The sequence below is a fragment of the Sus scrofa genome, chromosome 9 (genome assembly GCF_000003025.6).
Source record: "Sus scrofa isolate TJ Tabasco breed Duroc chromosome 9, Sscrofa11.1, whole genome shotgun sequence".
Taxonomy (NCBI): domain Eukaryota; kingdom Metazoa; phylum Chordata; class Mammalia; order Artiodactyla; family Suidae; genus Sus; species Sus scrofa.
In genome coordinates, this window is record NC_010451.4 from 25638240 (window position 1) to 25652718 (window position 14479).

At 37.8% G+C, this 14479-nt stretch overlaps 1 protein-coding gene across 3 annotated transcripts in view; it reads right to left on the reverse strand.

The window, feature by feature from the left end:
* SLC36A4 (solute carrier family 36 member 4) overlaps nucleotides 1131–14479 on the reverse strand; it is a 49808-nt gene continuing 36459 nt past the window's right edge. For 2 of the 3 annotated variants that reach the window (XM_013979268.2, XM_021062637.1), the window contains exons 10-11: nucleotides 9621–9790; nucleotides 1412–2528 (exon numbers count right to left, since the gene is read on the reverse strand). In XM_013979268.2, coding sequence (XP_013834722.1) covers nucleotides 2218–2528; nucleotides 9621–9790 — 481 coding nt within the window. In that variant the 3' untranslated portion in view covers nucleotides 1412–2217. Of the gene's footprint in view, nucleotides 2529–9620; nucleotides 9791–14479 lie in introns of all 3 variants that reach the window. The other variant, XM_005667225.3, reaches the window with a different exon arrangement.

A 14479-nucleotide genomic window follows, 5' to 3' on the forward strand; every position in this document is an offset into this window, starting at 1 on the left:
TCAAACCCGCATCCTCGTGGATCCTAGTCGGGTTCATTAACCGACTGAGCCATGAAGGGAACTCCCACATAGTGTTTCTTATTAATCATTAAAACTACTCTTTCCCTTCTTCGCTGCTCTTTCTTTCTGGATTTAACTTTTCTCTTGTATATTTCAAGTATTGATAATTTAGTGAAATGAATCCTGAATGTCGATTCAGCACTCAATGAATAAGGAAGGCTGGTTGATAATGGACTCAACTTTTGGGCACTGGATTTAAAATTTATATATTGCTATGATCAACCATTTGAAACGTCACTGAATTTGATAAATTCCATAAAGAGAATAAACAAAGGCAAAAGTTTAAAAATAAAATTTCACACAGACTAGAAATATTACCTGAAGACAGCTGAAAAAAACCTAGCAGTGCCTTCTAATAAATAATGATTTTCAAGTCACTTTCTACCAAGTTATACATTAAAAAAAACCCACTTAATTTACTTGGATTCGATATGACATTAGTCCAACGACAATTACTTTTCTTTTAACTTCTTCCATGTTCCCCCACATGACTAAAGTCTCAACATAACTGACTGAGATAAAAAGTGTCACAATTATTGGTGATATTTAATGCATATGTTTTTAAAAAGTTTTCTTATGAATTTGTACCAAAATAAAGCTTCTGATATATTTTTAGGATTGTACTTGATGACTCGTCAATGATGTAAGCAACAAAAATACTTAGATAACATTTACATATAAAAATATAGCCTATATACACTACATATGCTATGTTCTAATGTTACAAATTAGAGTATCACCAACCTGACTAAAAAGTTCAATGAGTTTTAAAGTATGAATTTTTTTTTTAAATCAGGATACTTAGTTTTAAACTTAACCATTTTCATCTTTCATGCCCACTGAGATAGTTTTGGTTAATAACTGAGCTTGGAGAATATGGAGAATAGACGGTCTTCCCTGGAAGAAGCCTGGAGTGTCTCTGTTAAGCAAAAAGTTTATTATTATCTCCATTTTTCCCAGACCTGAATCTCTTGCTTTTATTTTGCCCCTTCAGACCAATAGAAGGCTAGGATAAGGAAAGCCACAAAGCCGGAAAGAGTGCACAGATCATGTATTGTGTCAGATCTCTATTTTTTTTTTTTTTTTTGCCAATAGGGAAGGGAAGGTGGTGCCTACAAACTTAGAGAAGAAGAAACAGTCAGGAGAGCTTGAGCCCCACACAGGAGAGCTGGGCACCCGCTACCAGCCAGCAGTTACGCCAGCAAGGCTCAAAAAGCAGCGCTTCGTTCCCACCTTGAGGCTCACATGGCTTTTGAGAGTTCCCTGACTTCCTGTTCAGGTTATATATACTCATCAAAGATCACGACCTTCCAAGTATTTAAAATGTAATTAGAACAAACTCCAAAGTTAAACTGAACATAGTTTATTCTTTTTCTAGGATGTGATGTGAACGATAAAAAAATCCTGGGAATCAAAAGATGAGATTCGCTTGATCTCAGGGCTGAGTGGTCTTGACCGAGTTACTAAACCACCGTGGGCATCGATTTTCTCACGCAAAAAGAAAGGCGGGGTGGGGGAATTTGTATTGGATAAAGTCTCTTTCAAATTTGTCAGGCTAAGTCGGAATCTTGCACAGGGCCTCCTGGTTTTCATTATGAAGATCAGCTACCATGACAGAATAGTACAAAAATAATGCTGGTTGGGGGATTTTCTGATGTTTACATTATGGCTAATGAGAGTTTTCTCAACTCCCAAGGTTTATTTGGCTCTCTAATAAAAACATAACTGAGATCTTTTTACATTATACAAAGTATACTTTGACACTCACTGGCACGGTCAGATTTTCATTACCTATATGCTTCTTTCATGTTCTTACTGGTGAAACCCTGTTTTCTCAACTGGGTGGCAAAAAAGTAGCATGAGGCTAAAAGTGAGAATCTTGGTTAAAGTATTTCTGATTGAATGAAGAATAACAGAAGTATTTTCATTCTTTAATTTTTTCATTTTTCAAAACTAACTTTTCCCAAATGGCTGCTAATACGTAAAAACCAAGAATCTGTCATAGTTTATCAGAACTGGAAAAGAATTATAACTTACTGCCAAAATAAATAGAAAACAGTTTGGTTCTCTGTTTCAGTAAATAGCAATGTATTCGACTAGCTATTTTAATCAATTCCAGACGAGACAAAATGTAGAAGGCTCCTAATTCTGCTTTTGCTATTTCAAACCAGATATAAAGCACGATGTTGAATTCAAGCTTAAAGAGGAACTCTGTGGAGTGCCAGCGGGAACTCTGGGAGTCGGATAGAGAATTTCTTCCACAGTTACATATGTACCTAACAAGAAACCAACAACCCCAGTGAATGCGATAGAAATATTTTTCAGGATCATCCATATATTGTAGTGCTCCTTAGAAAATGTCAGGATTTCAACCAAGGGCGGTAGGATCAGGGCCAACGTGCTGCTGCTCACGGCTCCAACAAAGGAAATCACAATGTCTAAACGAGGAATCAGAATCGCTCCGGCACCTAGCAAATAAACAGACCAATTTTTCTCATGTAAATATTTTATACTGATGTGAACACTAACTGTAGATGTTTTTAGAATACATTCAAATTAATTAATGCAAGTAGGCACTGCTAAACTACTGCTTGTGGAAGAATCTGTCATATTTTATTCTTCGTTAAAAAAGAAAACAAAGAAAGAAACCAAAACAGCAGGTTCTATTTCTCAGACTTTGACTACCAACCGAGTTTCTAACGTAAACAACTTTTAATTTTTTGCTATGAAATTATGGGTGAAGAAAGCATTTTCATTCCTCTGCCGTCCAGCTCATTCTACAATGCACAACATCTGCGGTGGTGTGATATGAATAAATCATTAAATAAATGACAGAGAAGAGACCTATTCCTTATGCTAGGATTCCAATGAACCAAAAGAGAAAAAACAATGCAAACACAAAGTCATTATTAAGCAAATGCCAAAGTAATAACTGTTGCAGGAAAAGTCACTGAAGGATGCTAAAATCAGTGGGCAAAAACTATGAGAACAGGATGTTCATATAGTTTCAAAACACCTCCCTACAAGATATGTATTCATTATAAAGGGAAAAAGAGCAGCTTTACAGCGGAGACATCTGACAGACACCAGCTTAGCCAAGTGATAAAAGTTAAAATCATCAGTAATAAGACACTGATATCATGAGCTGATGCAATGAGAAGTGCAAAGCATCACCTGTGGAATTCTTCTAAAAAATGCTTAACTTCAATCTAATCATAAGAAAGCATCACCCAAATCCAAACTGAAGGAAGTTCTACAAAATTACTGACACTTTAAAGACATCAAGGTAAAGAAAGATAGGAACTGTCAAGACTGGAGGAGACTAAGTAGACATGACAACTAAATTCAAGTATGGTTCCTGATCAGAAAAAGGTATTAGTGGGAAAACTGGCAAAATCAGAATATGGTCTATAGATTAGTTAGTAGCACTGTATATTGGACTGTTAGTTTCCTGTTTTGTTTTTGTTTTTTTGTCTTTTTGTCTTTTCTAGGGCCGCACCCGCGGCACATGGAGGTTTCCAGGCTAGGGGTCAAATTGGAGCTATAGCCGCCGGCCTACACCACAGCCACAACAACATGGGATCTGAGCCGCATCTGCGACCTACACCACAGCTTGCGGCAACGCCGGATCCTTAACCCACTGAGTGAGGCCAGGGATCGAACCGTGACCTCATGGTTCCTAGTCGGATTCATTAACCACTGAGCCATGACGGGAACTCCCAATTTCCTGGTTTTAATAATTGTATTGTGGTATATAAACTGTTAACACTAGAGGAAAATGAATAAAGCATTTATAGTTAATTCTACTATTTGCTTTTTTTTTTTTTTTTCTTTTTCTTTCTTTGGCTGTGCCTGTGACATGTGGAAGTTCCTGGGCCAGGGATCGAATCACAGTCCAGCAGCAACCCAGGCTGCTACAGTGACACCGGATATGTAACCTGCTGTGTTACAAGGGTATTCTCTAATTCTACTTTCTTCGACAACTTTTCTAAGTTATTTCAAAATAAAAAGTTAAAAAAAGAATGCATAATTATGTCAACAGGATTTTATTCCAAGCTATTGACAAGTTTTCATCTGGCCCTTTCTTGATCTTATCTGTATCTTACCAAAAGCTCTCAGCAGAAGGTTTGCCAAAATCGGCTCCCATTCTTTCTCCAAATTGTCCTTAAGTGGTTCATTGCATGATCCATCGAGGGTTGGAGCTGCCAGCAAATAACAACAACCAAGTTTGCTCACGAGCAAACTGTGGCAACTACACGACCACTGCCAGCAATGGTGGCCACATCACCACCGTTCTGGCTGGGAGGACTCTATGTATGTGTCGGCTTGCCTTTACCTGTCTTCAAAAACTACCAGTTTTCTCTCTAATCCTGGTTCCGCCTCTCTTTTATTTCTAAGTTTACATCCTTTGGTGTCTCTCAGCTCTAGCCTCTTTGTCCCTTACTGAACTTTCTGTGGTATATAAACAATTTAATTTGAGCTCTCTGTAATTAAGTCTTGCAGGCTACTGCTTCTCTACGTCTTACTTTTTAGTTCATGTTTTTTTCCCCTCCTTGATTCTCTTTGTGGCTCTCAATGTTTTTCAGGAGGATGTGGGATTAATTAGGAACCACCACATTTCTTAGGGCCACACATTATTATTTACCATTTTTATTTCAAATTAGTATGAAAGCTAAAACTCTAAAAATTATCTTGAAATTATAAAACTAGCCTCACACCTACAAAACTGAAGTATAATAAAAAACTTCCTAAATAACAACTGACACCGAAGAAGCTGGAAGTCTAAACTGGAAATACTTTTAAAGTGGAGTCTGTTTAATGGATGCATGCTACATCCCTTTAACATTTCTTTTGAGGGAACTACAAATAAATTATAACTCTCAAATGCAATTATAACCTTTCAAAATTCATAGACTATATCTATTTTGTGAAGACATGATTCACCTACCTATAGGAGGTGGCGATATTTATTTATTTATCACTGCACCTATGGCATATGGAAGTTCCTGGGCCAGGGACTGAATCTGAGCTGCAGCTGCAACCTGAGCTACAGGTGCAGCAATGCTAGATCCTTTCACCCACTGTTCAGGGCCAAGGATCGAACCTGCACCTCTGCAGCCACCCAAGCTGCTGCTGTTGGATTCTTAACACACTGTGCCTTGGTGGGAACTCCTAGTAGCTGGTAGTATTTAAAAGTACAATCAGAAAATCATGCCACCTGAAGAGCTTTTCATTTTGGAAGCCAGTTTTCCTCCTGTTTTTCAATAATCCACGGTGTTAGTAGTAAATCAAGTGAAATGCTGGAAAACCATGTGGAGGAACAATATAGTATTTTAGAACTTATTCATTCAGACTAGAATTCTATTTACCAACCACTTTTAACTCATGAAATTTATCAACTGGATAAAGTCATTCTTTAAATGTTACATAACCAATAGATATTTGCTAGTAAAGATGGCTTGAAATGTTATCTGATGATGTTATTATCAAGAAAATACATATACATTTTAGGCAAATCCAAGACAGAAGAACTCAGAATCACACAAAAATAGTTACATCAAAGGATAGCTTGGGATAAGGACAGTTTGTTCATTACAAATATTCACTACAGGATTACTGTAAATAGGTTGCCCCATGTCATTTACAGACAGTTATTATGAAAAGATCTATTAAGTACTAACTAAGTTTATTCAGTATTGGGAATTCCCATTGTGGCTCAGCAGAAACGAATCTGACTAGCATCCATGAGGACCCAGGTTTGATCCCCGGACTCGCTCAGTGGGTTAAGGATCCGGCATTGCCATGAGCTGTGGTGCAGGTCACAGATGCGGCTCGGATCCCTCGTTGCTATGGCTGTGGTGTAGGTCTACAGCTGTAGCTCTGATTCGACCCCTAGCATGGGAACCTCCATATGCTGCGGGTGTGGCTCTAAAAAGCAAAAAAAAAAAAAAAGTATATCCAGTGTTTCCCAAAACTATATTACAGGGAAAAAGAATGTATCCTTAAGGCACAAAGTTTCCTCCTAATGTGGGAAAAAAAAAAAAAACAAACACCTATGCAAGTCCATTTTTTTACATTTAAAGGGTGAAAGCAGACATATCAAAGAAAAAAAATGATTGATATTATCACATCAACAAAACTGGAGGAAACACTCTATCATGTAAATTTTAATTATACAAATAGTGAATGGTCTTCTCCACATACCTACTGACTCTAAGACAAAATATTAGGATACTGAATAATACTTTTTCTCACCTGCAGTGACATTAACTTAAATGAATTTTTAGTGTGTCTTAATATTCTACAAACTACCAAAGATTTATGCTTTATGTAGTTAAAATTTTCTTAAAGTGAAAAGCATACTCTCAAATCCAAGAACTTTTCAAAGTAGAAATAGTATAAGGATCAATGAAGGAGGCAATAACAGAAATAAGCAATATTTAACATATTTTACAGATTCATTTGAAACATGGACTCAAAATACTGGCCTCAAATCAAGATTTTAATAGCTTTTCTACAGGTTTGCTTTTAAAACAGAAGGCATTTATGGTAGTCCATGGGGCCTCTGGCCAGTTTCTATCCACCCTTCTCCCTCACCTGTGTGATGCCTCTCTAGCAAGTAAGTGCCTACAGGGAACATGCAGGAAGAGACTGACTCACCCCTTCTCAATCATCATACTATGAGATGATGATTCAAATGCTACATGAGGACTTGGACATCATCAATATAATCCAAGCTGGTAAGTCTACTACTTTGAAGAACTATACACACAGGTGGATTGAGTGCTTGGGAAAGATTACGGAATGCTGAAAGATACTCAGTTTCCATGCAAACCTAGCTGAGCCTCTGCTCTCACTGCTGGTGTTGCACAGCTTGCTCTATGGACACCGTGAGGTCCCATCAGCTCTCCCATGCTCATCAGTAAAGAGCCTGCCACAGAACCTTCTCAAGTGCTTTGGAGAGCGGATACTACACAGTCCTGCCACGAGTATCAGTTGGCTTTTGCTTTAATCTGGAAGGATGTGACAAAGACTTAAATGAAGTTCAGTGTCCAATGATGTGTCTCAATGAAGCAGGAGGGACCACGGCATGGTTTGTGTTTTCTTTGTCCAAAGCATGCTGTAAATATAGCTCTCACATATGGCTAAGTAGGTTTAACTACCTTTAACTTAAAGAAAGAAGCTGCAGAGTAAAAGCTGCAGTTCTCTGTGTCATGAACTCAGCTCTTGAGGAAAAACCCTGGCTTCTGGGAATTAACTCATGGTAGCAGGTGTATAGTATGCTCTGTACCTCAGTACACAGGTAGCTCAACATAATAATAGCAGCCAATGTGCAGAAATGGATGAAGTTACTAAAATTCAGTAACTGATTTTAAAAACAGATACTTTCAGAATAGAATCATCTTACATCTATTGATAAAAGGACTTTGATAAGTCTTTTTATTTAGTTACAACTGTCAAAATGCCAATCAAATCAATGTGTGAAAAATAATTCCCAAACGTTTTAAAATAACTTTTTCCTCCTGAATGTTTCATTAGTCATCAGAGGATGGGCTTATTGACTTTATTCCTGAATGTGATTTCCCTTATTACGTTGGGAAATTGATGTACTTCATTGAACTGATTACTTTGAAAGATAAGTTTTATCTACTTTTCCCAGCTTTGCTTTTTCTTTGAACAAAATGTAATATACCTAATTCTTTAAATCTTGGCATAAGCTCCACCCCAAGCTGTTCAATACAATTCAGAGTTTCCCAGAATTTCCAGTTCTACCATTCTCTAACTCTGAGTGAGCCAACATGGTTGTCGGTATCATCCACAGACTTTCCAAAGCTGGTTGTTCCCCCGAACATCTGTAACTATGTCCTTGGTATCATTCCAGGCAATCCTGTTAGTTAGTTCATTATTGCAGTCTTCTTTCCATTTGTGGTTATAATAAAGTGGCGACAATAATGATAATAATAACTTCTAGCTACTTTGTTAATAATTTTGAAATGTCTTCTCTTCATTCCATAGTTGAGGAAAAAGGGGCTCAAGGATGGTATGTAACTTACTTGAAGACACCAGCAAGGGAGTTCCCGTTGTGGCTCAGGAGAAACAAATACAACTTAGTATCCATGAGGACACAGGTTCCATCCTTGGTCTCGCTCAGTGGGCTTAGTGGGTTAAGGATCTGGAGTTGCTGTGAGCTGCAGTGTAGGTCACAGACACGGCTTGGATCTTGTGTTGCTGTGGCTGTGGTGTAGGCTGGCAGCTGCAGCTTCAATTTGACCCCTAGCCTTGGAACCTCCCTATACCTCGAGTGTGGCCCTAAAAAGACAAAAAAAAAAAAAAAAAAAAAAAAAAAAAAAAAAAAAAAAAAAAAAGAAAGAAAAAGATACCAGCAAGTAAGTGGTAGGCCTGAGTTTGAAACAGTGTGACTCTGAAACTGAAACAGTGTGACTCTGAAACCATGTTCCTTCCACTTCACCAAACTCAAACTCCCTCTCCCCAAGTCTCCATTATTTTTTTCCCCCTGTTTTTTGCTTTTTAGGCCCATACCCTTGGCATATGGAAATTCCCAGGCTAGGGGTCAAATCGGAGCTACAGCTGCCAGCCCACACCACAGCCACAGCAATTCGGGATCTGAGCCACATCTGCGACCTACACCACAGCTCATGGCAACACTAGATCCTTAACCCACTGAGGGAAGTCAGGGATCAAACCCGCATCCTCATGGTTACTAGTTGGATTCGTTTCCGCTGCGCCACAATGGGAACTCCCACAAGTCTCTATTATTAATTATACCTGGTGGAGGTATTTTATAATGTGAAACTTTAATGAGAGGTTATATGCATTCCTACAAATAATAAGTAAAATAGGCCACTGAAACTATCAACGACCAAAACTAAACAAAACCTATTCTAACAGGTAGTTATGGAGAGTTAAACTGTTAAGTATACACAAATTAGCAGATACAAAAAACCTGAGGAAAATTAGAAAATCAAAGTAAAACGTGTATCAACAATATGTCTCATGCATCTGATTTAAATATATTTATATTTCGATCATGAGTGATATAATTTCCAAAGTAATAATTTGATTAGTTGTTTTACGGGTGATAGGATCTGGTTTGTGTTTTCTTTTATAGCAGTAGGATAACAGAATTTTAAACCAAAACGTATCCCAGCTAGGTGAACAAAATTGTCTAAAAATACAAAAAAAGAAGGAGTTCTCGTTGTGGCTCAGTGGTTAACAAACCCAACTAGGAACCATGAGGTTGTGGGTTCAATCCCTGGTCTCGCTCAGTGGGTTAAGGATCTGGTGTTGCCATGAGCTGTGGTGTAGGTTGCAAACTCTGCGCGGATCTGGCATTGCTGTGGCTGGTGTAGACCGGTGTACACCGGTGTAGACCGGAAGCTGTGGCTCTCATTTGACCCCTAGCCTGAGAACCTCCAAATGCTGCAGGTGCAGCCCTAAAAAGAGAAAAAAAATACAAAAAAACCCCCACTTTAATTAGCTTTATTATAAGAAATTCAACAATAAAAATCATTATGGTATAAATATGTAGGGATACTTACAAGTAATGGTTACCAAGAAGGACCTTATTGCAAATTCACAGATTTGCTTCCATTTAGCATGAAATTTGGATGTGATCACAGGAATAATTATCTCTGCTGGAACATAGAACTGAATCGAGTATGTCACAAAGATGCCGAAGGAATACAGAATTTTCACTGATTGATATAACCTGTTAAAAAATTCAAAATTTAGTCATTCTCTTATTTCTAGCTTTATTGAGGTATAACGATGGAGACAATTGTAATATATTTAAAGTGTACAACGTGATGATTCGCTCCATGTATATGATGTGAGAGGATTCCCACAACAGTTAAATAACTTTTTTTTTTTATCTGTTTTGGTGAAAACACTCTGATTCTACTCTCTCAGCACATTTAAATTATACAAAACAGTATCATCAACCATAGTCACCATGTTATACGTTATAGCCTCAGGCCTTCTTCATTTTGTAACAGAAATTTTGTACCCCTTTACCAACTCTCCTCTTTTCCCCTATCCGCCAGCCCCCGACAACTGCCAATCTATTCTCTGTTTACTTGAGTTTGACTTTTTTTCCAGATCCTGCATATAAATGATACCATGCAGTGTTTGTCTTTCTCTGCCTGGCTTATTTTACTTACCATAACGTCTGCCAGGTTCATGCATGTTGTTGACTTAATATGAATCTAGCTTTCTTTTTAATGTCATGATAGACAAGAAATCCAACACAAACGTAGGCCAGTATCTTATTAAATGCTTGTTTTTTTAAAAAAAAATCCAGCTGATATATATATTTAAATTTTAGATGATAGATGGACAATGCATTTTTTGGCCACGCCCACAGCACGCACAAGTTCTGGGGCCAGGGATTGAACCCACGCCACAACTGCAATCTGAGCCATAGCAATCACAACACCAGATCTCTTACTCACTATGCCACCAAAGGAACTCCTAGATGGACAGTACATTTTGACAAGCCTAAAAAGCTTGAATGTGGCATGCAAAGGTTTGGGAAATATTGTTGGAAAGACTTCATTTTAGACTAAGCCAATGTTCTGAAGGTTAGGCTGAGCCCCCCGAAGAGCAAAAGTCTTCTCGACTTTCTTTTAAAAAACCAAGCATATTTTATGTCTTTGATGTCTTAATGATCTATATATAGAAGGAAATCTTCATATTGAAATCTGAGTTGTTGTTCTCCTGACCTGCAAAATGTTGGTAGCTATGCCTTTAGTTGCAGAAACGTTATCATTCCTAAATCCAAAAGGAGGGCTGCTAAATGTTTCAACATGGAAAGATCTTTACATCATATACGAATTCTTCCCTATGTTAAAGTTATATTCATAAGGGAAGTAAGGTTGTTGCATTGGGTGGTGGATGTTAGGTCCAAGTAAACTTCTCTTTTGGAGGCGCAGGGCGGCACAGTCATTTTCAATTTGATAAAAGATTTCTACCTTAGAAAAAGCCTCCTGTCAAACCTTAACATGCATGTCTTGATAAAGATTTTGGTAACCTTCCTTCTGTCTGGTAAGAGAATACTTTTTAAATGTTGGTTAATGATACGGAGAGAAAATGCAGACTCAGAGGAACAATATAGATCCTACTCCCCCGGGTTATCGATTATAAAATTATGTGCTGTATATTTTGAAATTTTGACTATTTACCAACAATAAAAAGAAAAACTCAAACGTCCTTGTATTCTTTAAGAAATAAACTGGGGAGGCGGCGAAGGCTCAGATATTCTGCAGCATTAGGGGTGGCACTGAACACGATGGACACAAATGCCCCTTTAGCAGAAACGCCAATGAGGCCGCAATGTCCCCACTGTGGAAAAGCTCTAAGCCCCACCTCTGGGGCCTCTGCTCAGGGAAGACTGTGTCTTCTCAGGAAAAAGTGTAATCACTTCTTCTTCTTTTTTTTTCTTTTTATGACCATACCTGAGGCATATGGAAGTTCCCAGGCTAGGGCTGGAATCAGAGCTACAGCTACCGGCCTCCACCACAGCCACAGCAACACCAGATCCGAGCCGCATCTGTGACCTACACCACAGCTTGCGGCAAACCAGATCCTTAACCCACTGAGTGAGGCCAGGGATCGAACCACAGCCTCCCAGACACTATGTCCAGTTCTTAATCCACTGAACCACAATGGAAACTCCTCAAAATCATTTCTTTACTTTTGGTAAGAAAAGCCCTCAACATTAATTAGGATTTAAGCTCATTTAAGACTTAAAGCTTAAAATAGTCAAGACTATAAACAGTTTCCTAAATTGGTGCCAAGCAGGAAGGAATTCAGTAAGTCTCTTCCTTTAACGTACTCATGACAGGAGTGAGAGAGAGAGGAAAAAAGCTGAGGAGAAGTATATTTGGAAATACGACAAACAACATGATTAAGGGAAGAAGGAATTCCTTAGGGCTAGCAACAAATTTTAAAATGATCTCAATATATTTCTTAGCTTGATGGTTAAAGTTTAAACATAAAAAGCCCAACTACTGAAATGTACAAAATAACCAAAAGACTCCTGCTTCACATACTCTGACATGTAATTGTGGAGAATTAAATGAACATTTTTATCAGTTTGTTATTAGAACATTCCTTCCTTCTAATTAGCTTTTAACTTACATGTTTTAAAAGCTATGGTTACCAGTGTATTTAAAAATACATCATTATGCATATAAGTATAATTATTTTTCTACTGATATAAAACAAATTCTATAGGTTAAGAATCTAGTTATTAATAATACCATTCAGTAATATTAATTATATGTAATTACTATCATTTGGTATTACAGAGCAAAAATGGGAAATAAAATGCTTTGGGTAACAGTACAGGGTAATAGAGTGTTTAAGAAAAGCAATGGAGTCTTTTAAAATCAGTTGTTCACTTTTCACTTCTTTTTTATTTCGAGAACCCACTAATTTCTATGTTTGACATCTATATGTTCAAGCAGTCTAGACTATTTTTCTCTACTCAACTTTCCTATATGTTATCAACCTTTGTTCTCACTGTGGCTTTAAGGAAGTATCTACAGTAATTTTCATGCCTACTACGACTTAGAAATGAAGAGCTGAAAGAGGAATCCACCCAGTAAATTATCTCTCAAAAGGATTAAAAAAAAAAACTTGCTTAAAATAAAACAGGAATTTGTTTTGAGGATATATAAGAACATAAAACAATGTTTAAATGACATTTGGGGAGTTCCCATCATGGCTCAGCAGGAATGAACCTGACTAGTATCCATGAGCCTGCAGGTTGAATCCCTGGTCTCGCTCAGTGGGTTAAGGATCTGGTGTTGCTGTGAGCTGTGGTGTTGCCCTGAGCTGTGGGGTAGGTCTCAGACAAGGCTCGGATCTGACTTTGCTGTGGCTGTGGTGTTGGCCAGCAGCTACAGCTCCAATTTGATCCCTAGTCTAGGAACTTCCATATACCAAGGGGTGGCCCTAAAAAGCAAATACATAAATAAATAAATAGGATTTGGTATATGTTAAAAGCTATTTTAAAACTTTCAAGTTCTGGAAAGTTAGAGACTGTTTTATTCTTCTCCATATAACTCCCCCCATGTACTTATCAAGGGATAGTAATTAATTGAATATTAATAATCAAAAATGGATATGGCTAGGTAGAAACTACATCCAATCAATATCACAAATAAAAACATTGGGAGGGGAAGGGAGCGGGATGGATTGGGAACCTGGGGTTAACAGATGCAGACTATTGCCTCTGGAATGGATAAGCAATGAGATCCTGCAGTGCAGCACTGGGAACTACGTCTAGTCACTTATGATGGAGCATGACAATGTGAGAAAAAAGGATCTATGGTGTAACTGGGTCACCATGCTGTACAGTAAAAAACTGACAGAACACTGTAAACCAGCTATAATGGAAAAAATCATTATATAATAAATAAATAAAATAAAATGACTCTTGATTGAAAACAAAGTTTGTTATACTGATCATACAGAAATTTAGGATTTCCCATCGTAGCACAGCAGAAATGAATCCAACTAGAAACCATGAGGTTGCAGGTTCGATCCCTGGCCTCGCTCAGTGGGTTAAGGATCCAGCATTGCCATGAGCTGTGGTGGAGGTCACAGACGCAGCTCAGATCTGGTGTTGCTGTGGCTGTGGCTGTGGCATAGGCCGGTGGTACAGCTCTGATTAGACCCCTAGCCTGGGAACCTCCATATGCCGCAGGTGTGGCCCTAAAAGGACAAAAAGACATACACACACAAAAGTTATATCTTAGGAAAGAGCAGAAATGTATTTTTTAAATAATTATTTTACAGTCAATATATAAAGTCAGATTATGGGGGTAAAACAACTAAATTTTCCAGTGAAAACATCAGTTTTGAAAACAGGATAACAAAAATTGCAGTGTTTCCATTCTTTTCCTGACACTGGTTAGCAAATCAATTTTTAACCTAAATTTACAGATACTAATATCTGAAAAAATTTTAAAGCCAACCTGGGAAATAAGTGGCTATTGATTCTTTTTCTTCCAAGGTTGGGTATAGAACCTACTCTTGGAAAGAATCTAAAAATAACAACTCACTTCCCTCTTGGACCCTTCATGATGTTCAAGAATCTTGAGGGTTAAGCTTTGCCAAGAAGTCTGAGAACCAATTATAATCCTTACCAAGAACCTCATTTCATTCTAAGCTACAAAAAATAAGACAGCTAGGGCTATCTAGTACTTATCACTAGATCAAATGTCCTGAACAATGAAATTCTGGCAGCATGTTCACTAGAACATAAGTATTATGAGAAAGATTTTTCATCTGTTCACTGTTGTGTATCTCCAGTGCCTGGGCCCAGTACCTAGTACATAAAAGGCATGCAATAAATATCTGTCAGATGAATAAATGAATTTGAGAGATGCTC